Here is a 24,206-nt window from a genome sequence, read left to right on the forward strand (position 1 = left end):
TGCTGTACGATGATATCATTAAGTCAGACCTGCTCTGGTGCCTTCCCTAAAGAGCTTCACCTACTTTGTTTCATAAAGCACCTTAGGAAGCAGTGCGCAATAACCAGTCATCTAAGTTAAGAATGGAGGTGTTGCTATTAAATACTAGCACTTTGTACCAAGATTAGTAGCTTCTCTCAGAAGTGCTTCTCCAGCGGAAAGTAACCTGGCACGTCAAGCACAGTTTATGACCGCTAAGCCACTTGCAAGCACCATGACAAAACTTTTATGATGGCCAATTCCCTGAAAGGAATTAAAAGTAATGGGACATCCAAATTTCACCAGCAAAATCCCAGCAAAGATTTAGCTGGAAAATTATCTTAAAAGTCAATACAAAAGTGGCCCCCGAAGGGACAAGGCACCTTTAACAACCATTCAAAGTATGAAAACAAACAGAACAAACACCCACAAAAAAAAAAAACAACTTCAAGATAGATCAAGGAATAAATAACTGAAAGAGAAAACAGGCTTTTGAGTGGTCAGGTTTGTGGTGAGAGAAGAGCAACAAAATGCCAGCTGGTTTCAGTAACAGATGGCTGCACACACTGATCTGTCCTGCATGCCCATTCTGAACTTCCTTTCAGTGGAAATACGAAGCTTACACAAGGCTAAACGCATCCTTCACACAGCCTTTCTATACATACTGCATCACGGTTCAAATGTTTTCATTCACAAACAGCCCTGCATGTATATTGTTTTACTCCGGTTAGGTTGAATTTTAAGAAATGAAGGTGGCTAATGGCACCTCATCTTTTCCAATCACATTTACTACAATTCTCCAGGAATGACTTTTCTCTGATGGGCTAATATATCCATTTTCTTACCATTCTGACTGCAGTATCTCCCTCCTCCTCTTCCCTTAAATTCAAAGTATTTTAATGAAAGGTGTTTCTTTTTGCACCTCCCCTCTGGTAGCTAGGAAAGGGAACCATGACACAAAGAGCTCTCATGCAGTATTTTAGCATGTATCTGGACATTTATCATTTGAAGTTGGCACAGCTAATTACATGGCAGGCAGAGGTCATCCCACTGGAAAAGCCTATTACTTGTATAGCAGAATGAACCCTTCAATCCTAGATAGCTCAGGACTCAAGTAATCATTTCAAACAGAGAAAAACAGCAAGTCTGAAATCTCTACACTGAAGACAGAAAAGTCTACCCAAAATACTTGCTGATTAATTTATTTTTTTCCTAACTGTAATTTTTAACAAGAACTTTTCTTTGATTAACAAAGAACAATCTGCTAAAAAACCCTCAAAACCAAAGCCATTCTCTTACTTACTTTGGCCACACAATTTTCAGTCTTCATAGCAGTGCTTCCTAGACATACTGTTTCCTGGTTTAAGCACAGTCTGGCACAGCTGTTGTAGGTCTGCAGAAAGATTAAAATGGTTATGAATAGAAGAACACAATTTTCTTTCAGGCACCACATTTTTGGCACAGGAACCCACGACAACTCTTCTACATTTCCTTTTTCCTAAGGTGTAAACGTTTCAAACCAAAATAAACTATTTTACAGCAAAAGCCTATGTTCAGGGTATGCACATCCTCTGAGAAGAGATGTACAATTTTATAGTTCTGAGATACAAATTAAAAGAAAGATTTTTTCTCTTATTTTCCATTGAAAAAGGAAAAAAATATCTGATCTCAGTTGTTCAGTCTTTCACAAAACGTTGTATACCTGAACAACTCCAGCAAGGCAATTTCTACACACTAGTTATCATAGCATAAGTCAAACGTTAATAAGCGTCCCCTGTCTTTATCAGGTAAAAATACATGGGGACAGTATGAAGTTTACACTCAGAAAGAAACAAAGGCAGACCACATCTCGCTTATTGTATTTTGGAACATTTTTGAAAGCTTTTTCTTTTAAAGTAAGATGCCTTTTTTTTTCTTTAACTCATACACTGCCCTGCCCAGGGGACCCTCAGCTGGGGCTGCACACTTTGGAGTCTTTGCAGAACCCATTACTCAGTCTCTCACTTTTTGAAGGGCAGCATATGAACTGTACTTACAAAGTGTGCTTAAAGTGACACTTTGGTTGATTTGATTATTTAAACTAAGATGCCTGAAGAATTCATGAGTTTCTAACAGAGGATCCACACACACACTTTCAACGCCTTTTTAATTACTACTTGATTAAGCTCACATTTGCTAGTAGTAGTTGTATAGTAGCACCTAAGAACTCCAATATTGGATTAACACCCCAGCACCTGTCACCGTTTACAGAAAACTGCTCCCAAGCAAAAGTGGCAGCCCAACAGTAAGCACAAACTTGGTTTTTTTAAGAGTAGTAAATGGACCACCGAGAAGATGGTGCTACCTCAAATAGTTGTATGGGGAAAACCCAAGAAGCATGTTGAAAGAGAATGAAATTAAACTTGCTACAAAGACATTTCCAAGAGCACTAAGTAAAACGTACTAACATTCAAGATATTTTTAAGATTGCCTCAAGGGGAGGACGCAAAAAGATTTGCAACGAACTGCCTGTCAGTTGTCTTTGTAATATTTGCTGGCAATCTCCGAAGATTCTTTCAGAGCTTGCTACGGATTTCTATTTGTTTGGTTTGAAATTAATTCAACCCAAAACCCGCCATAGGTTACAAAACCTGCAGGCAACGCTGGCATGCTAAGGGCTCTTAAACCTCTCCCTCTGCTCCAAAGCTACGTCATCAGAGCCAGATTCCCTCAGCACCAATAAACAATCTCCCTTTTTTGCCCTCTTGCCATAGGCCTGACTCTGCACAAGATATATATAGTCAGTAGCAATGCACAAACCAGCAGAGGAACATACTGCAAAGGACATCAGAGGCAAGAATGCAAAGAGATTAAAAGGGGGGTTTGCTGAGCAATAGGAAATACATCCACAAATCCAGTGTTCCTAACAGTCTCCAGCTCAGGAGTAAGATAGTAAGCACCAACTGTTGGGAACTCTTTACTGCCCACCACACCAAATCAATATACTGGCTCAGCTGTATCTGTACTGGTCCAGCATAGTACAGAACCTCTTGGGGAAATTCAGGAAATCACAGTCCTTTCCACCTTACTTCTTTACAGACCTCCTGTAAAGTTCACCATGAAATAGAAACAAAGTGAAGCACAGAAGCCCTATCTTCATCGCTTTAGTAGTTCGTGTTTTATTTCTCAGTGAGCTCTAACCAGTGACAGACAGGAATGCAGAATATCCTGGCTCCAGCAGCTCTCCTTACAGGTCATAATGTTGATATCTGCTGTGACTAGCAGCCAGCTAGCAATTTCTGACTGGATCCAGAAGGAGAAACTGAAAAATTCAAACACATGAATCCTTTCAAAGCGTTGTGCAAATGAACAGAGTGCATCTTTCAGCAGGGGAGGTTCAGATTCAAACTGGGATTAGGCCACAAGCAAACAGAAATCTGATGGACTCAATTTAGTCTCCTGCAAATATTTGCCAACATCATAAAACCATCATTCTGGTATGCACAGAACTTTCTCCTCAGAAAAAGATCAGAATGACATAAAATACTATAAATTGTGGCTTAGTGGCAGCCCAACTGGTGGACAGAAAGCTGACACCATCTGCTTTGCACTGACATTCAGACAATACCATGCAACCTTCAATTTATAAGCATCGTGTTAGTTAAATTCAAGCAGATTCCAAAGGTGAAAAAACATGAAGAGTTGATAAGATTCTTTATTCAGTATTTGTATAATCTAACGCATTTATCATAAACATATGATTTCTTTCATTTGCATTTCCTAAAATTCCACTAGCAGTATTTCTGCACAACTGTAAATTTTATGAGGAGCTCTTGAAGAAAGCCACTACTAACTCCACTTTGCAGATGAAAAGCTCAGCCACAAAAACATTTACTGAAAGTAACAAGGAAGCCTGTGGCTCCATGAACTGAACTCATATCTAGTTAGCCTTTCTCCTCCCAAGACAGGTATGCACACACCTGGGTAGCAAGCCAGCGCTTTAAAAGCTGGGCTTACAACAGGCTTTCCTCTCACATTTACAAATGGGAAAGAGCAGGCAATCAAAACACAATGTGAAATACTAAATGCTACATCTAAAACCCCTACAACTTTCTGAGAAGGAAGGAAGCTCACTAAGCAACTGTTCAAAAGTTGTGCACATGTCAGAATGTATATACAAAAAAATTATTCCAATGTATTGCTTAATTTTTATTACTTTCATCCACACATTACATCTAAGCATGAACAGCATCAACTGAACTGCCAACATAACTTGTTCATCTAATCCCATGATACTAGGGACTAGTGACACTTGATGGAACTAGTATATAAATAAATTTAAAGCAGATAAAATGAAACACTTCTTCACACAGCAGGCAGTGAAATTCTGGAGCTTGCTGTCCCAGGACACTGCGGAGAGAAACAACATCACCAAGTGCAAAAAGGGATTACACAAACCCATGGACAGCATGTCCACAGAGTACTCAGCAGAGGTATCCACCAGACAGCCCTAGTGTAAAAACAGGAGATGATGCAGAAGGAGGAAACCAAGCACAGAGAGAGGCCAGACCCAGTCGCTCTCATTCAACAGCATCTTCCACTGACAGTGCTGGGGTCGACACTGGATGAGCAGGCGCTGGGTCTGACTGACCTGGGCATTCCCGCACTATCAGTACCTGTCTGCCCTTTGAAAACATGCCAATTCAAATTCCTCCTTCCCAAACCTTTCAGCCACAGGAAGGAGAGAAGAACATGCTTTTACTGTGAGTATCAACATCTACACAGTAATTTTATTACTTAAAGATCTGCATAAGAGCCAGATTACCAAACAACCATTTAGTCCTTCAGCAGCAATTTGTTTCTCAATAGTATTAGTTACACATACTCTCAAAAGGAGTACGTATAACTGATTCAAATAAGGATGCAGATTTGAGAATAAAATGTATAGTGATCTTCAGTTCAACATCCATTACTACATTTGCAATGTTACAAACTTCTTATTTTCATATTCTTACAGAAGAACACATCATAAGCCTTGTGGGATGAATAAAAAGGGTAAAGAAAATTCATGTGCATGTTCTACAGTACCTTTTTAAAAGGTTTAAAGCAAAAATGCAGAAGACAGACTTTTTCTCCCTAGAAGTTTAAGGGGAAAAAAACGGTTAATGTCACTCTACTTAATAGGTCTCAATGGAAACGTATTGATAATGTTGCAAAGAAGCTGCATCTGGCTCATGAAATCAAGTCAGAAGAAGCTGGGAGAATATATTGTGAAGGTAGTACTGTATGGTTGCCTTCTCATGTTTCTCTGTGGGCAGCAGTTACTGGCTACTATGAGACACGAGTTACCTACCACTGGACATGGATATTTGATTTCATCTGATATTGTCATATTTGTGTTCGTACAGTAACAGTTACTAGTGAACAGACCTAACTGAAAGCAGAATTAATGTCGTATCAAGTAATAATAATGCAGAGCCCTACATTTTAGGTGAAACATTCAATGGTGTCCCATGTTACACTGCAATATCAAGAGTATGTCCTTTCATTTGCTCCAGTGCCTATGGGAACACTGACTAACCTGGAAGAAAACCAAGAAAATGAAAACCAGAACCAAGCATCAGAAAAGCAAATTTCTCAAGCTCACCTTTAAAGCTCAACCCTTTTACAAATCTATCTGATCTGCACCAGAACTGTTCAAGTTTCTCCTCACCTTTCATCAAAACAAAAGGTTTCTTCACCAAGGAAAAGCAGTCTGAAATGGTAGCCTCGTTCAATGCCACAAGCAGATAGCTTTACGTTGGAGTGCTTTAATATGTTTTTATATGGCATGTAAAGCATGCAAACATAAGCCAGTTTGTTGGAAACTACCCTCTTTGTGGAAGCTGGCTGTAATTCTGAACAAGTTTTCAATTTTCGCACTGCTGCTAGGGTAAAACATTTTAAAGAGTTTAATTTTTACGGTGGCTTCAATGACACGAGATTATCTAACAAAGTAATGGTTAATCAATAGAGGGTTTAGTTGTCAGGTGAAACATATAACACACTAAAAGGGATTGATTGCAAGGCTCCTCCTTATTTACTGGGAGGTATATATTTAAAATGACACAAACTTGTTACCAAGCTGCATTCCTTTAACCTTGCAAAAGCCGTTTGAGAACAGTGTTAAGCAGCCCTATAGCAAAACAAGCTCTAATGAAAAAAAAAAAATAGAAACCTACAAATATATGGGAACACCAAATCATGTCAGAATCAGGGGAACCACAAAGCTGTATTCACTCTCAGCCAAAGGCTTAAAATGCCACAGAGACGCTAGACTATGGTTCACTAAAGATAGAGCTGTATCTGATCTCATTTTGTAAGTGTCTTTGGTTATGTTTTTAAAGGAAGTATGATCCTGCTTTTTGATACAAACACATAAGCATTTCTGCTCTTGTCTGCACAGCTCTGGACAAACACTGAACACCAACCTGAAGCCTCAAACCCCAGGCAGAAGGGTGTGAGTGTGAGTGTGTGCACAGCTTTCATACCAACTGAAATCTATTTCTTTGGCCATTTATTCCAAGAATCCCCAGTCTCTGCACAAAACTCCACTTCACAATAGAAGCTGCAACCCAGGAGTTCAATAAGATTTCCCCCCCAATAGTTAATAATTACATGATTTATCAGAGAAAGATAACCCTAATAAAAACACAGCAAAAAGACAAAACCCATACCCTCCCTTCAAGTCATTTTCAGCAAAAAGATTATTAAACTGTTCTTTTTGAACAAGGGCTTTTGTAGCTAAGCACAAATTGCCAAATGGTTAGAAAAAAAAAGTTATTAGACTCAGAAGAATTCAGCAGAAGTGGGAAGTTATATAAACAAATCACTCCAGCAGATTTGGAAAGATCGCTTTCATCTTACTTAGAGTCTTACGAGACTTGCGTTAATTACCCTTCAAAGGTCTTTCACATGGACTATTTAAAATAAATGCAATTTATTTATTTATTTCAAATGAGGTGCTTCTTCCGAAAGAATTAAGTAATCTCAACAAATTTAAAAACGTTTTTATAAACAGGTAATTAAAAAGAAGACTAGAATTAAGTCAAGCTGTAAGACATTACCCAGGATTCGCCACAATTATTTTCCTAAGACAAAATTTTTGCTACCCCTAGCCCAGCACTGGGAAAGGTAGTCTCCATGGAAAGCTGTAAGACAAAATAAAGACTAGCCAAACAAAAAACTAGATCATTTACAGGATTTTCCCTAAAGCACAGTTTGTCATATTGCAATTACACCTTGCCGACTGTGAAAGCCAGAGTCCTTAATATTGCCACTAGAGGGAAGACGTGTCTCAACACATGGCAATGGTAGTTGGGGAGTGGGTTTTCTTGAGCAATTACCATAACAAAGCTCCCTTGGCTGTGTGTACCTTCTAATTACTCAGTACAATTAAAATGACTTACCTAAAACAAACAGGGGGAAAAAAAAGGGCCTCTAAAACAAAAAACCTCAAGACAATACAAACAAAAAGCCTTACTCCAATCTGCCTGTTATCTGAAATTACATTAAAGCTGAAGATCTTTTTTCCTCATCCATCAATGCACAGGGGAGAAAACAAAAAAACCAAAACAAAACAATGGGGAAAAAAAGAGTATGCCACAATGCCTAAACACCATGGGGTTCAGCAATGTAAAAGCATTAAAACAAACAAAAACAAAGAGCAAGAAGAACTAGATCTCTTGTTAAAGAAAAGAAGAAAAAAAAAAAGGAAAAGGAAATGTCGTGGTATTTAGCCATCTGGTAGCTGCTTGAAAACAAATTGTCCTCAAAAGAGCAGAAATACAGTATGTCTTCTCTCAGTTCACTGGCTTATGAATCAGGCGACTTTTTTTTTTCTTCTTTTTTTTTTTTTCCTCTTTTTTTAATACAACATGTCAATGTTAGACTTCTGTGCTGTTGCTGCTGCTTTCACTTCCCTCTTGTCCCACTGTGCAAACATAACCATGGTCATCCCAATCAGATCTGGTTATTCCAACTTGGATGCATTATTTGCAGTCTTTCAGGATACATCTTGTTGGACCCATTGTTCAAAATCCCTCAGGATTTTTTTTTTCCTGACAGCTACTTGCTGATTTTTAAACCCTTAAATCTTTCATTTTATAAGGCACGTCATTAAGGGAAGATGGCAGCCAAGTGATTTTTCTTTCCATTGACAATTTGTGACATTTTTCCAGCAGCGCGCAAGGTGTTGAAAACCTGGCAGCTGTTACCTCCCGGGATGAAGATCCTTTTTTATCCTCCCTTGACAGTTTAACTCAATGGGTCAGCACCTTTAAAGACTGCAAAGTACCACTGAAGTGGATGGAGGCTTGAATTACTGCTCCCTCCCTAATCAATGTAAACCCTCACTGCAGGTGAAACTCTTCATCTATAGAGGTGCACGGGGGAGGAAAATGTAATGCCCTGAGCCAGATGGTTTTCATCTTGTTTTTTAAAGAAGAAAGGAACAAGCTAACAAGGGGACAGCTACTTTTGTTAGCTTCTTGGCCTCTCTCATGGCTTTGGATCCCCAGGGTTCCAGCCACACAAGAGAAAGAATACAGAAAAACATAAACACTTAAAGAAATATAACTAGGGGGCTGGCAACATGCTGCTTTCAAAGAGTTGAGAGCCCTGTTCAGCGCTTTATTTATCACTGCCCACGTTCTTCGGATGGTAAGTGGACATGGACACAAAGGGCAGGGGGAGCAGACAACACTTGCAATTTACTCAATTACAGAGGAATGCAGCAATGCGGCGGGGTGACAGATTCCTATTAGCACTAATGCTGAAAGAGCCCAGTGGCCTTTCCGCCACAAGGCAGCATTCCCATTGTAACTTCGGCTTCAGCACAACACGCCTTGGCTACCTTTTTAACATGCATTAAGTGTCACAGAGGAATGGAAAATATTTTTTGTGGTTGCCTGAGAATAAATAAAACAGCATTAAACAGAAAGAATCATCTTAAAAGACTAAGGATATACTTCTAGAAATTTCAGGCTTTTCAACCAGCAACTCCTTACTAGCAAGCGTTAATAGCATGAAAGGTAAGGTAACCAGGATAACTTTATACACCAGGTACGTCCTGGGTACGTCCTGCCTCAGCCAGCTCTCCAACAGAAGGCAAATTTGAACTGCAGCATCTTCCCTGGAGGGAGGGAGGGAGCTGAAGGATCCTCACTCCCAGCCCACTGTGTAATCTTGCTCACTAGCTAAAAAGAGGGCTTCAACTCTGTACAGCAGAGATACTTCTGGAGAAGAAAAATATGCCTGGAAAGGAGCCCTAAGCTGAGGGATGAGGCTACCAGCTGGAAGTAAACAGTTGAAAGTTGCTACCTTTTGTCTTTCCTTAGCTCTACCTTCTTTAGTTGCTTTCTGCTTCTTAGCGCTTGCTTGAGTATTGGCCTTAAACTCTTAAGATCAGACTGTGCCTATTTTAACTCTGAAATAGCTCTGAGAGCATGTTTTAGGTGCTACACGTAATTTCACAAAATGATCTCAAATTTGTAAGAGTGAATTGAGATAATATTCTGTGCCAAAACAGTAAGAGGAAAAATTCTTGAAAATGCTAAGGGGCCTGTTTGAATGGGGTAACAGACAGGGATTTTTCTCCCCCCGGACTTCCATCTGGAAGCTTTGAGAAAGACAGCAGAGTCCAACGTGAGGTTTGCAGGAGGTACAGTGTGGCAGCCTTGCTGCTGCCAGCATTTCCCCACAAGGCACCTTCACCCACAGACAAACCACAGCAGCAAAAGGCACTTTCATTATTGCTGCACCAAAGAGAAGAGAGGGAGGGTTTTGAACAACCTGCATTGTGCCCATCTTCTTTAAAAAACCAGCGGGGTAATCAAGTTCAGGGCAGCCCTGGACAGCTGCCCTGTGACCTATTCATGTTGACCCCCACTATTCATCACTTTCCTTAGGACTATGAGGGCAAGCTCCCAGGGAGTGACCACCACAATAGACAGATACGAGCCAACAATAATACGGTTCCTGCAAAAAAACCAGATGGCACTGCAATAAATTTACAAATCTGCATTCATGGCTCTGTTAAAAACACCCAGGAGCTAAAAGGCTGGAGGGGCCCCCAGAGAGCTTCCCCTTTCCAGTTTCTAAAGGCCAGCTCTCTCCCCAAGACTATTGAGCTCATGTTCTTCATAAATGAAGAATGGAGACATAGCCCTTAAAATAACAAATGTCTGACCTAATCAATCTAGTGTTTGGGTCTAACGCTAAATGATAGGCACTGAAAACTAATTATGCTTTTTGGCAAGGAAGTTGAATTAAAATGGAAACACACAGGTTAAAAAGGCACTGAAGCATTTGCGAGTCCCTTTGAAAGGGCGGCACACACACACAGACACACACACACAGGGCTTGAAACAGGAACCTGATTCAATAACTCATGCATTTATTTTTAAAATGAATCAGATTAGTCCCATGTGTGACCTGCCGGTCCATCTGTATGAGCTGGACTTAATGGGCACTCTTCTCACGCTTACTTCAGTTTGAAGTATGAGAGAGATAAATTTAGTTTAATTTTCAACAGATCAAGCTATCCATTTTCCAAATGGACCATCTGGATCAGCCTATTAAAATTAATTTATAACTTTGCAGTGTGAAAATTCGTTTGTTAGCTTAAATAAAGTTGCCAAAAACTTTTGCCACTTGTCATTGTTTTTTTCTGAAGTCTGTTTTCATGCTACGATTTTCAGTTTACCCCTTCAAAATTTAATTTTGTCAGATCAAGCACTCAACAAGAATGCCTGCATCCTTCGAAGCTATGATAGCTTAGATCTTTTCACTGTTCCAACTAATAGTGTCAAGTTCATTGCCTTTTTGTCTTTCCTTTCCCAGTGCTAATCTCATCTCTGACTTGCTGAGATGCTGACATATCCCTTCTGCCTTGCTGCCCCTCATGCACCTAAGAGTGGCCGTGCCTCTCACTTCCAGCACGCCAAGGACACAGCTCCACTTGTTAGGACTTTGGAAGACACCCTTCCCCAAAACCCATTTTAATCAATAGAAGAATGATATTTCTCCTATTAAGAGGTCCCTAGCACTGAGCAATGGGTGTCATCAGCCCCTGCTTACAACTTCAGATGTTTAAGTAATCATTACACCTCCTTACTGTCTTCCACTTTCTGGTATGTCTGCTCCACATACCCACCTGAGAAAATACGTATGGCTAAGGCTGCATATCAGCACTGCACACAAGGCAAGAAAAGGTAATGCACCTTTACTTAAACTTGTTAGCAACTAAACATGTCAAGACATCATATTTCCCCTGGTCTGATACATCTCATTAATTTTCTTAAACTAATCAAAAAGTACTAAATATGTGGACACCTTCACTGGAAAAACCATTTAAGTAAACAGACTTCTCCCCTACCACATACACACATTCAATTCCTCTATGCACGTAGGTCATTGTTCCCCAATAATGACATTTTAACACTGATGTCTTCAGGGAGGGACAGAAAATACAAAACTGTCCACTCAGTACTTATCAAATTGCATCTTTCCACTAAGGCAGAAAGCACTTTTTGTGTATTATTGCTTTGACAGCATTTGCAGGTCAGATCTTTTTGGTTTTACAAAGTATGTATAGATGTAAGACAGGATAGCCATTGTGCATACCTCCTGTATGAGATGCCAATCTTTCAAGCAAGTATCACTCTATTCATTGAGTGTATAAGCACATGACTGCAAATGTGTCTGATTTCTGCAACTAGAGTTGGAAATACCCCCACTGCTTCTTGCCCATCACTAATAGTGAACAGGAGCAAACTGAGGTTCCAAAACGCTTAGACAGCTTTATTTATGCCTATGTAAAGAACCAAAATACCTTTATAATAGGCACTAAATCACAGTCAACCACCTCCTATGATCTAGACAAGAGCACTTGCTTTAAGACTAAGACTACATCTTGAACTTATCCAGAAACATTGTTCTCAATGCAAAAGGCCCCAAAATAGCAATCAGAAGACGCAAGGATTTTGTCCTGCACCTGTCACTGTAAGGACTGAACACAAAGATGGACTCTGATACAAAAGCTCAACAATATCCTGAAACACAGCTAACCATCTTCAACATAAACAATGTCCGTGTTCCAATATGAAATGTTTGGTCAAGACAAGTGGGTTTTTACATGTATTCTTGATATACAGTCATTTTGGTTGTGATGAATTGTGGGCCTGTGGGAAAGACAGCTTTTCCCTGGCCACAGTTTAGAAACTGTAGCTTCTTCATCTGTACAACACTGCTTGTTTCACAATCATGAGGAAGGACTCAGTGCAATGAGAAGGCACATAAAACAGGTAACTCCTGTTCATTTTGACTTAGTATCTCCTACTATGAACGTTTTCTTGGAGAAAAGACATACACCTTTTCTTCTTTAACTTGAAGGCTTGCCATCAATAACTCTTAAGATGAAGAAAAAAGTTTTCTGGTGTGCTGGGGACCTTGCTGGCTATCCTGAAGATACACGGTACACACCTCATAGCTTTGCCCTCTTCCTCTAGCTCTTCTTGTTGGTTGCCGAATGACAGAAACATTTAAAGTTTGATATAACATATTTAACCAATTCTACAAGGCAATCTTCCTCAGCAATATCTGGGACCTCACTCATTATCCTAGCATATTGCTTCTTGTCTGAAAGACTTACATGGACTACCCCTGCTAGATGGACCTGGTCTTAGACATATGTAGTCCTTCACATGACACCTACTTCCACAAAATCAAACACGTCTAACATAACACCGTATTAAAAAAAAAAACACCAAAACAACAAAAACCAAACACACAGAACACCCCCGCTGCCCCAGCACCCCTAAAATAACAACTCTGAGCACCCAAACCCAAAACGTCCCAAAGACATTTCTTCCTTTACTATGGTTCTGACCAACAATTTCTCTGGGAAATAAGGCAACGGGGCAGTGTAGTATCACCCTATTCCTTTGCCTGAGATGCAGAAGGAAGTGTGCCAATTCTTTAGCTGTTGCAATGTGTGGCCTGGGGTATTCATCAAGGTTTTGATGAAAGTTCATCAAAAGTCACATTCATCAAGGTTTTACTCTAATACACCAAGCAGCAACCTTGGGCAGCTGAGGTCAATATGTATTTTTACTTCTGCTGCCTGAAGGTTGCAGTGGGGAGAAAGAGCAAGGTGAAAAAGGATCTGAAGTTACTAAATCCAACTTAAATCCCCCAGAAATCACAAGCCAGACTCCCTTTGTTAAGCATGGGGATTTAAAAAAGTGATTCTTTTAAACTGTTACAAAATTTGCCTTACTGTATATAAAAGGCAAAGAGATTATGTTTTATCAGACCACCCTTTCTCCTTTCTACCCATTAGTATTTTGTAAGAGTGTAGAAGAAACAAGAACAGGTCATTTTTCAGGTTATTAACCTGGACATCACCTCCAAGAAAATTTACCTTCAAGGGCAATAAAAAGCTTAATTGTTGTAGAACACTCTGAGACTTGATCTGCAGCAAGGCAAAATATACTACAAACAAGACAAGAACAATTACAGAAGGAAAGGCTGAAGAGGTCTTGTTGAACACCAGCTGGAGAAAGGTAAAACTAGAGAAAGGTAAAACTAGAGAGTCACAGTTGACTGCAATAAACAGAAGTCTAGATTTCTTTAGAAAGAGTCCTTAAACTCTCCTGAAAGCCACATCTCTGTGTCTGATTTTCACAGGTACAATTTGACTTGTTCAGACTTCAAAGGAGAAAAGAAAGGATTTCCACGAGCACAAAGCAGACTTCAGCTTCCAGAATCATTTAAGGATTCAAATAGCTAGAAAGTTTTATTGCATTTTTAAAGAGACTGATCACATACCTGTCTAAGTGAATTCTTCTCTGGAATGATCTTCCTAGGGGGCTCATCATTATTACAGTCTTCTCTCTCAGAGGAATTCTGTGAAAGAAAGTAAGCTTTAATTCAGTTCTTATCCCTAATATTACTCTACAAGGAGAAAAGAAACAAAATATTTGTACTACACAGGCTGTAGTATTTCACACATACATATACTGGAGGCTAACTTGTACTTTTAAGCCAAACAGCTTGTTATGGCAGAGAAAGAATTTCTCCTCCTCAACACAACAATGCAGCACTGTGCAGGTATCTATTGAAGAAGCCTGTGCTTTGGGGGATTTATTCTGAAACTACCAATAATGGTCACTTTGAAATGCTGAAATGGTGGCTGGATCAGCATGGCAACACCAGTGCTCCTGAACACCCCAGAATAACTATTTAAAACAGTGAAACCTGTTGAAAATAAAGAGTTGTTAATGGGTATAACTGTTGTTCTCTGCATCCCCATGCTTTTAGTCTGTCTAACAACTATTAATTGCACTAAGGCTGCCTGGCTGCCAAAAATCATTGAGAAATTATGGTAGAACTAAAGTCTGGTGAAAGAGGTTGTCAGGAGATCCTTAAATAACAATTGTGGAAGTAGTATATGGTATTATGGCTATGCTTTTCACTTCTGCCCTCTGACTCTACATACATGTACAATTTCTAGAAAGACTGATGTTCCAAAACTTAAGCTGCCACCTCCAAGAAGAGAGCATCGGTAAGATAAGAGAAGGTGGACAAGAAGAAATATGAGGGCTTTTCAAGCATGACTAAGAAAGACCACCAGAAGACTTTTGTCCTGTTAACCTCATGATTAAAACCAATTATTACTTGCTTTAAAGACCTGCTACAGTAATCTCAAGACACGCACAGTCTGTAAGCAAACATTTGGTTAAAAACTGCTGGGCATGTGGGGAGAATCCTGTCCTCTCCGCCAAAGTCAGCTACTCTGGAAGACAGCATTCCTTTGTACTAGTTCAGCCACTGTGTTGACAGTAATGACAGCCAGCTTTGGGGGAATCCCACACACACATCTAAAATCAGTTTGATCACCACAGTATTCATAGCCTGAGGCCACATTCCCACGCATTCAGTAGTGAGCAACTAAACAGGTTTTAAAGAGATACAGAAAAATTGCTTAGGGAGGGCTCTGCCAGGAAAAGGGGTGGTTTTCCAGTTCCTTACAGACGAGCTCAGGAGTGTGTATATTAAAGGCAGAAGTTTGCATTCTGTACCTCTCCCGCCTCGTCCAGCAAATAACCTGTCCTTCGCTGAACACTGCTCTGCCTGGCTTCTCACAGAGCCAGCTTCCAGCCCAACACCTCAGGAGACAGAAGTGGCATCTGTTGGCAGAGGAGGAGCTGGGCCCTACAAACAGCCAGCGTGGCACAGCAAGGCTAGCAGAAAGCAAACAGGCTGTGGGAAGCCATCAGAAGAGTAGCGTGCTCGCGTGCCTACCGCAGTGCTGCGTGATCAGGCACCATCTAGGCAGCTCAGGTTTGCTGGTCTGGTGAAGGGGAAGAAAAGGTACTGCCAGGACGTAGGGCAGAGTTAGAAGCTGTTCGCTGAGAAACAGCGCACAACAGGCAGGGGGGAACAAAACAACAAAATATCCCACTTGGGATATCATAAACTCGTCAGGAGGACTCTGCGTAAATCAAGGCTTGCAGACCAACCAGTGATTTTGGATTTTTGGTTTTTTAAACAAGGTATAGAACTTGCAAAGAACTATGACATCTGGGATGCCGTAACCAGGGTTTTGTAATGGAAATCAATCCTAAACAGGCCTGATAAATTGCTGTAAGAAGCCAGCTTTTAAAAGTTTTCACATGAGGTCTCAGCCAGGACCAAGTTATTACATTAAATCCAGCTTAGAAAGGACTGTGATCGTAAACATGTACAAGCTAGAATCACCTATCTCCAAAAAGAAAGGTCAGACATTAAAGCTGCTCTTTTCTGCTCATGAAATACAGTTTAGTAAGTAGTTAATTCAAGTAAGGATTTAATTTCTGTGCTTTGGAGACAAAGATCAAGTGCAAGAAATGTAATAATCTGAGGTGAGTTACTATACTCTTCCAGGAAATGCATTGGGGGGGGGGGGGGGGCTGGGTGGTGAGGAGGTTTACTGTTTCTGGATGCTTTTTCAGCATCCACCCCCTTCTCTACAATAAGTGCCAAAACAATTTCCCCTTCCAAATAATCTTTCCACACCAGTGAAATCTTGCATTCTTCTCACTTTTCAAAGCCATTAAGGATCCCCCCCTCAAAACACATCCCCAAAAGCAGGAAAATCAGTGCTGCTGAACTGTCAGCCCTTATTTTGAAATTTCTAGTTACTGTAAAGCATCAAGTTATCTACTTTTTCTTTAAGCTGAGCATCTAATTTTAAGAGCAAGCAGAGGACCATTTTGCATTCATTATCTTTATAGGTGGCAAGGCTAAGAGGTTGGCTGAACAAAGACCAGACAAAGACTGCCAAGTGCATATGGTGGTTCACAGCTTGGCGTCTCACCATTCTACAGCACCAACACAGCAGCTCCGATAGCAGACTATTAAAGAGGAGCGCTGCTCATGCACTTTTGTCGGCAAGTAAGTTACGCTTGGTGAAGACAGAATGACTGGAAAGCATTACACTTAAGAAAAAGCACAGATGTTTATAACTCCCGCTCATTTCTCAGGAATAGGAAACCTATCAATCCAGGTGCAGGTACAAGACCCTGTGTATTTCAGGACTAACTGTAGCTGCATGGAAGTGAATTTCACTTGATAGGGCAACACTTAGCCACGGCCATGGGAAGAGCATAACGTAATCGACTGAAACGGTACATCTATATATTTCTCCTTGCTGAACAAGGTGGGAGGAGGGATAAACATGTGCGAGGTCAGAATAAGGTTTGCTTCAGCAGGACTTCAGTCATGCTCTCCGCCACAAGAGAGGCAGACAAAGGGAGGAACCGCTCTGAGCACCCTCTCGTGGTTACTGAAACACACGTCTTGGGCACGGACCTGGAAAGAAGCATTTGGTATCCAGACGGTAAGTTGGGTGTACTCACTGGGAATATTAAAAGATCTGCAGCGACTGTACTTGATGTGTAGTAGAGGAACGAAGGAATTCGTTAGGGTGAAAGAAGCGAAGAAAACCAGTGCATACAGAAAGCTGAAAAGCCATACAAACTCCCTTCCATCGGGGAACATTTTTAAATCCTATAAATCTTCCTTCATAGACTAAAGCCAGACTAGCCAAAAGTGTTTGTGCAGGGGTCTCTCCTACTGAACAAGTACAAGCAAAATAAGAGGAGAAGCGCTGAAGTCTCCAAAGCACAATTTGATCAATGTTGGTGAGAGAAATACTCCCCCGCCCCGGCCTTTCCACAGACAGGTAAAATACATTTTTTTATTCGCCCAAGGTCACACAATGACAGTGGAAGTGTTGGGAAGAGAAGCCTGGAAACCCAAGCTCACAGTTCTTGTAACCTTCATGATTTCTCTCTAGCAGGGAGTTCCTGTAAAGGGGCTCTGCCCTCCATAGCCCACTCCTCCTAAAATGGCTACTGTCTGTAATGAAATCCTTTCAAATCTGATTTGCATGTAAAACTTCAGCCTGTAATTAAGAGAATATAACTCCATGGCAGGATGTCTTAAAGACCACTATGAAATTATTACTACTTAACTCTCCCCATGAAGCCTACTCCACCACTAAACACAACATGCTACAAAGCAGATGAAATCCCCAGACTGAAGCGTTTGACAGGCGATGACATGCAGTATTTTGTGTACACAGCCCAGCAAAACACTGCTGGGAATGAGAGATAATACACAGAGAAATACACTCCCAGGGACTACCAATTGGGCAGAGCTACCTTTAGTACCGCCTTGCTCATCGTGGTGGAAATCAAAGCCCTGCCAACTGGGGGACGCTTTCTTCGGTGCTGTTCTGCCCTGCACTAATTATAAAAGAGTACAGGCACAGCCTTTTTCCAAGTGTGGAGACGTGGGGGTGGGGGAGAAGCGTGTGTCTATGTGAAGAGCACAAGTATTTTTTATGCTTTCAAATTCTTAATCCTGTTTGGAGCTGTCAGTGGGGGTTAATGGAAGCCTTGGATAGGAGAATTCCAATCTGGTTGGCAGATGGATAGGTTGGTTATAGCTGCATAACTATGTCTTGCCTGCAGGCACAATTCAGAACACTGTTAAAGCAATATAAAGTCTCTGTCAAGCTGAACCATTTGGATCAGTAGCAAGGAGAAATAATAATAAAAAAAGGAGTTCATTTCTGGGCCTTGCACATTTATGCTAGTATGCAGAAACTGATTAATTGTCATCATGTGCTGGTCTGCTATACCTCAGATTTCTACTTCTGGAGTAGATTTTGCATGCTAATATAATCATTCTCCCTCTTGAGACATTAGCAAATAATCAAATGAAAAACAGGATCATAATTTACTGAGATTCGGGCAATTCTCTATGCAAATTTGACTTGTTATTGCTGCTGCCTCGTTAATCTGAATGCCTTTGACAAACTCCTTTGATTTATGAACTCATGACAACTCCAATGTGTATATATTTTGCTAGATTGACATTATCATTAAGAGTGGGTGGACTGAGCTCACATGAATGGCTGATTTTATTCGCTGGTGTCTGCTGCTCAACAGCTGAGCATCTCCTTCTCACAAAGCCCCTGAGCGCCAGGCTCTTCCCATCTACCCATCCATTCATCATCTCGATGTTAATTGGCCCAGGCTTTAAGCAAATTTTCAACACGATTTAAAGGCACGATGACACTGATTACTGACCCTCTGCCATACGGTGCCTATTGATTAACCTGACAGAGATGATGAGCTTGAGGGAGGCTAGGTGTGTGTGGACCTCAGGGGGGGTAAAAAAATAATATATTGTTTATGCAGGCAAAACACTTGTCACTATCCCAAAGGCCAGAATTTGTGCTGCACTGGCCCTTAAAACACACTATTCCTTTAAACACCTGCATCCAATACAGAAAATGCTTGCTTGCTGTGGAAAAATGATTACAAATTTGGTGTCATGTGCAGTCTGTATTTTAATCGAGTTCCCTGATAAATAGACGCCCTCAAGCCAATCAAGTCTTGCTCTAGCCATTGCATGCGTATACATCAGTTTGAACACAAGCCTGGGCAGGGTGTGTTTTTAGTGGTATCAGCAGATCCAACCACACGTAGGAAATCTACTTGGGTATTTCAGGTCTCTAAGCAAATAATACAGTGGGAACACAGTGTCCAAACAGTTACAGTAGAGTAAATGTTTCAAGGGCAAACTGGATGCCAGATGTAGCTGTCTCAGTATTTCTGTTGCCGCATTAAAATAGATGCTTTAGCACATTATTTCAGCGCATTTCCCCTTTCCCAGTGCAAACTGTTGATACGATCTGACCCTCAAGCTTCTAGGTGTACTCAGTGAATGCAGCATTTTATCAGAGCTTGAAAATAACTGACATCCTCTTTCTTGTTTCTTGAAGTGTCCCTGTGCTGCGCTTGGTCCTCCTCACCAAGGGCAGAGGGGTACTGCCTCAACCAAGAGGGAGCCGCTGAATAAAGTAGGTACATCAGCATTCTGCCTGCAGACTGGTGCTATATGAAAAAGAAGCAGAAGGCCTGTTTAACCCCTGCCCAGCCCCAGGTTAAGTCTGTCAGTCAATGCACACTGTTCATCATTCCCAATTCAAGCCAGCAGCCTGCGCAGCAACCAGGACACCTCCCTGGTTTAGAGAGGGGGACTTAGGAGGGAGGAGGTATTGCCCTAAAATGCTACAAAGTTAGTTGTCTTCTAGTTTGCATCAATTTCTTGCAGAAAACCGGACAAGGAATCATTGCGTAAAGGTATGGAGAAATTAGCTGCAATTCTCTAATGTCCATGTCAGCCAGAATGGACTGAAAAGGGGAGGGGGGTGGAGGAAGAAGGAAAAAAAAAAAGAGAAAAAAGAGAGAGAGAGATGTGTGGAAATAAGTGCCAGTCTAAGACTAGAGGCACATATAAGCCTTACGTTCCCTTTCCAATAACCTTTGTAAGTGATAGATGAGTCCAAGCCCATTGTTACCGTTAAGGGACTGTCAGCATCCTGATTTTATAAATGCTGTCTGTCAGTTTATAAATATCTCAGCCATTTCAAACAGTGCTAGGATGAATCCTGGCATAGCCAATGTCAGCAGTATTACCGTTTAAAATAAAAAATGGGTCTAACACCAAGTAAAAACATTTAAGGATAGTGTCTCCTTTTTCTCCTATTTTGAGGCCTGAAGCATTCAAATTCATGCTTATTTGGCCAGTCACTACAACATATAAAAGCTGTCCTTAACATCAGTAATGTTCTTTAAGAAAAACAAGTATGAAAGCTGCAAGTTTGAAGTCAATTCTCTGCCTGTTTGGTAGATAAAACAAAAATGACAGCTGTAACACACAGGGAGATCCACAGCAATGAAAATGCAGAGATAAGTATCAGACCCCATTCCTGGTTGGCATTTGCTGCTCTGAACATTCACCAAGATTAGATCCTTTTAGAGAACACCATAAATTGCAATGTGTAGGCACAAGGGGGTGACTTCAGCCCAGAATGAAGGCACAGACAAGTTTCCCAGCTCTTACAAGTTTGAAGTTAAATGGTACTTTTGTAAGGGGTTTATGGCTAAGCATCAGAATGACGGACAGACAGGGGAAAGAAACTGCAGCCTGTCTTCCAATGACTGATACTGGAAAAGGAAAGGGAATAAACTAAACTGGTCTTCCAGTTCAGTGCCTGCTTTGCAGACCGGTATGCACATATGCATCATGTTTACATAACTATTATTTTGGTATCTGCACAGAATCCTGGCTTTTTTTCCTCTGTTTATAAATTCCCCATGATAGAGACCTCTCTATCCCCACCCTGAACGTTTGTGAGGTGACTAAAGAAATGAAGTTCAAGTTCATGCCTGAGCAGCTCATATACCTAGTATAACCTAAATTCTTAAAACTGAAGCTCTGACAAGCAGTGAAAATGGAGAAGTACAGCACCGCCCCTCCGACCAGACGCACACACGCATGTTCACACAAGTCCTAGTTTGGTCTGCATCTGTGTTAATGCATGATCACGATAACAAAAGCTTCAACCTTTTTTGCAGCTGAAAACCAGGACAAGATTCTGGTTTTTACACCTGTAGAATGGATCCTCTGTATTTTTCCTTATTTTTCATTCAAAGCGATCATTAGAAAAATACACACTTTTCAAAGCAATGCAACTTGATAATGCAACTTCATGACATCGAGAAGAGTTATCAAGTTATTTAACTTATTAAAGGGTAATTTAAGGGTGTGGGGAGTCTCAACATTACTAGAAGAACAGTAAATTCAATTTAATGTTAAAATACCAAAAGCCAGCACAAATATCAAAGATCTGATGAACAGTCACATTTTGAAAAGCATGAGTCTAGTTTTAGTTAAAAAATAAACAGAAATCCAGATCCTGGGAACAAGCTATTTAGGGAGATTTTTAAAAGCTAGCTTCACTTCATACACATTTCTTAAAAGAGAGTGGGAGAGAGATGGGGGGGGCGGGGGGAGGGGAGGGAAAGAGAGAGAATATGGCTAATGAGAGCAGTCTTTCCACGTTCCCTGGGAAGCAGGCCTGCTTAACATTTCTGTTCTGTGAATTTAAGAGAGTCAGCAGTGGTAAATTTGTTTTTAATATTCAAGCTTTCAAGCCTTGCAAGCTAGCTGGCCAATGGCCCTTTCTATTCCAGTGTTTGTTGGTGCCTTATTTACACAAGCATTACATCCGGAGAGCCTTTGAATATAATTTCACGTGGATTAAGGGAAGAACATTTGCTTCTGCTAATCAGGACATCTGGTTATTTTTGTAACTCACAGACATCTGCATTAGGCAGTTCGACTTCCCCATTCCTCATAATAAGGTTAGAGCTTAAGAAGCCTCAAGGACCTCTAGCTGAATTTTATTATTTGCATTTTTTCACAGCCAGGTCTGTTTCAGAATTTCTTTTCCTAAATAGCACAAATTGATCAGCACCTTCACAGGTATACATATGCTTTTATAGCTAGCACTTTCTATGCATGATTTTATGGCGTACATCTTGTACTTCAAGATTTTATAGTAGTTCAAAGCTATCTACATCTTTTTAAGGAACAGAAAGCACATATTCCCCAAAAGCATGGATGAAAACACCCAATTAACCTTATAATACACATAATATGAGCATACTTCCAAATATCCAACCAGGCCATTTATATAAGACTGGTGTCAGGACTCTTTCTGAATCTCCTTATCGCTGTGCTTTGGTTTGTCTCTTACTAGTGACTGATCCTGCATATCTGCTCACCTTTCTATTCTTCAGGACAACTTTAATGATTTCTCCAATCTTTTAAATTCATGCACAAATTCTTTTTTAACCAGTTTCAGCTGAGCTAAATTTCTCTGCCAGACTGCAGAACTGTAAAATTGTAGAATACTTCAGGAAGAGGGATTTCACATGCAACAGAAGTCTTTTAGAGAGAAACAGAATCAATCAAGGCTTGGCTCTCAATTCTTTGTTGCTTTCATTTTGCTACATTCCTTCCACAAAAACGCATTTTCAACACTCATCCCAGAATGTTAAAGTACTAAAGTTTGAAACTATTCACTAATTCACATTTTGCAGGATTCTTCCCTCCCCCACCCACGAATCTTTGCTTTTATCAGAGCTGTTATATGCTTGAATAAGATGTTTTTATTTTTTCCCCAGGGGGACGGAGGGAAGCACAAAGTCAGCTTTTACAGGCTCTGAACATAAGCTAACATCCAAAAAAGATGTCAAAAACATATTTCTAGCACTAACAAAGAATTAGCAAGAGCCAACGGATCCAGGGAGTTTTTAAAAACTTTTTATTTATTAAAATTCTCTAGATACAGATTAACTTTCTTTGTATAATATTTATTACAGCTTCATCTGCATAGGAGCTGTAAGTGCTCTGAGAAATGGGTTGTAAAATTGGCTAGTTTTGCTACAGATTTCATGTCCTTGAAGCATTTTCTAGCTTTTTGTAACTACTTTCCTCAAAGGACCAATGCCATCTCACTGGTCTCACTATAAAACTCCGTCCCTTCCCATCCCTACACTTAATATTTTGATTTTATTTTTTCCAAAAAAACCTCTCATTCCAAGCTTTCCTGTCAAGCAGACAAAAAGACCTCCACTTCTCGTCACACCCCTTCCTTAGAGCCCATGGCTTTCTCATTCCCGAACACCTAATTCAACCACACTGTCCTCATCTCACTGTACTTTTCTGCTTTCCTTGTATTTTCCTTCCTATCTTTCACTGCAGGATAAGGGAGAAGGAGATACAAAACAAAGGCATGAAGCAGAAGTTGCCTGCCTAAAGTCAAAGTGACAGCATGGGGGAAGAAACCCCAAATTCTATCCCCCACACTGTGTTGACTGTTTAGGCATGGTTCCTCCTCAAAACAGCAAATGAAAGCAGGCCGCTTGTTTAAAGAAATGGCCACTCTGTGATCTCACTGCAGTGTTAGATTGCAGCACGTTTTCTACAACACAGTACGTAGAGGCACCAGTATCTTTATGCCTCAGACAATGTAAGCCAGGTGATCCTGCAGCCCAGGCAACTTGGTTTTCAATCTAAAACAGGTTCGAAGTACCTACAGAGTTACCATATATTTGGGTGACACAGCTCCACCTCCCCAATGTGCCTCACAGTAGTAATTTGTCCACACAGGCAGGCCTCAGAGCTTTTTCCAGCTTTCCTTACAGGAAGCATCATCTACCACTGGACTATGGGACAAATTTAGTTAATTTCCAATATATGTTGTGTTTACTTCCATACAGTGCTATTGAAAAACCTCATTGCAGATACCAAAAAGAAAAAAAAAAAAAAAGTGCAAATCTAAACATGTCGCAACCTTCCATGACATCAAACAAAACAAATTTTAGAATCTTCTAATAAAAGAATGGAAAAATCACAAATTAGGCACCACACATTATAACATTCAGCTAGCAAGCACTGCAGACTTTTAACAGCTGCCTCCCAAGAAACAAACGCCTGGGTCCCCCTGATTTGGCTAGACGACATTTGAACGTGGTAACACAACAGCCCCTCCTGTAACATTTCCATTTAAAAGCTCACTATTAGGTTCTGCTATTACAAAATAATTCCAACTCCGAAACACCATTTTCTTGAACTAGAGCAAGGAGTTACAAAATGTTATCGCACATCTCATTCTGCCGGGTGAGGAAGAAGACTTGTACCTGCTATGGAGACCATCAAATGGGGTGGGTAGTCAAGCAATCAAAGAAGGGAAGATAAAG

General features: G+C 40.6%; 1 protein-coding gene across 7 annotated transcripts in view; it reads right to left on the bottom strand.

The window, feature by feature from the left end:
- The window catches only part of BTRC (beta-transducin repeat containing E3 ubiquitin protein ligase), a 144,598-nt gene that overhangs the window by 60,160 nt on the left and 60,232 nt on the right, over nt 1–24,206 (bottom strand). For 4 of the 7 annotated variants that reach the window (XM_080402397.1, XM_080402398.1, XM_080402400.1 and 1 more), the window contains 2 exons: nt 13,867–13,944; nt 1,322–1,411 (listed from right to left, as the gene is read on the bottom strand). In XM_080402397.1, coding sequence (XP_080258523.1) covers nt 1,322–1,411; nt 13,867–13,944 — 168 coding nt within the window. The remainder of the gene's footprint in view (nt 1–1,321; nt 1,412–13,866; nt 13,945–24,206) is intronic. The other 3 variants (XM_080402399.1, XM_080402403.1, XM_080402402.1) reach the window with 2 other exon arrangements.

Source organism: Falco punctatus (genome assembly GCF_963210335.1).
Source record: "Falco punctatus genome assembly, chromosome: 9".
Classification (NCBI taxonomy): Eukaryota; Metazoa; Chordata; class Aves; order Falconiformes; family Falconidae; genus Falco; species Falco punctatus.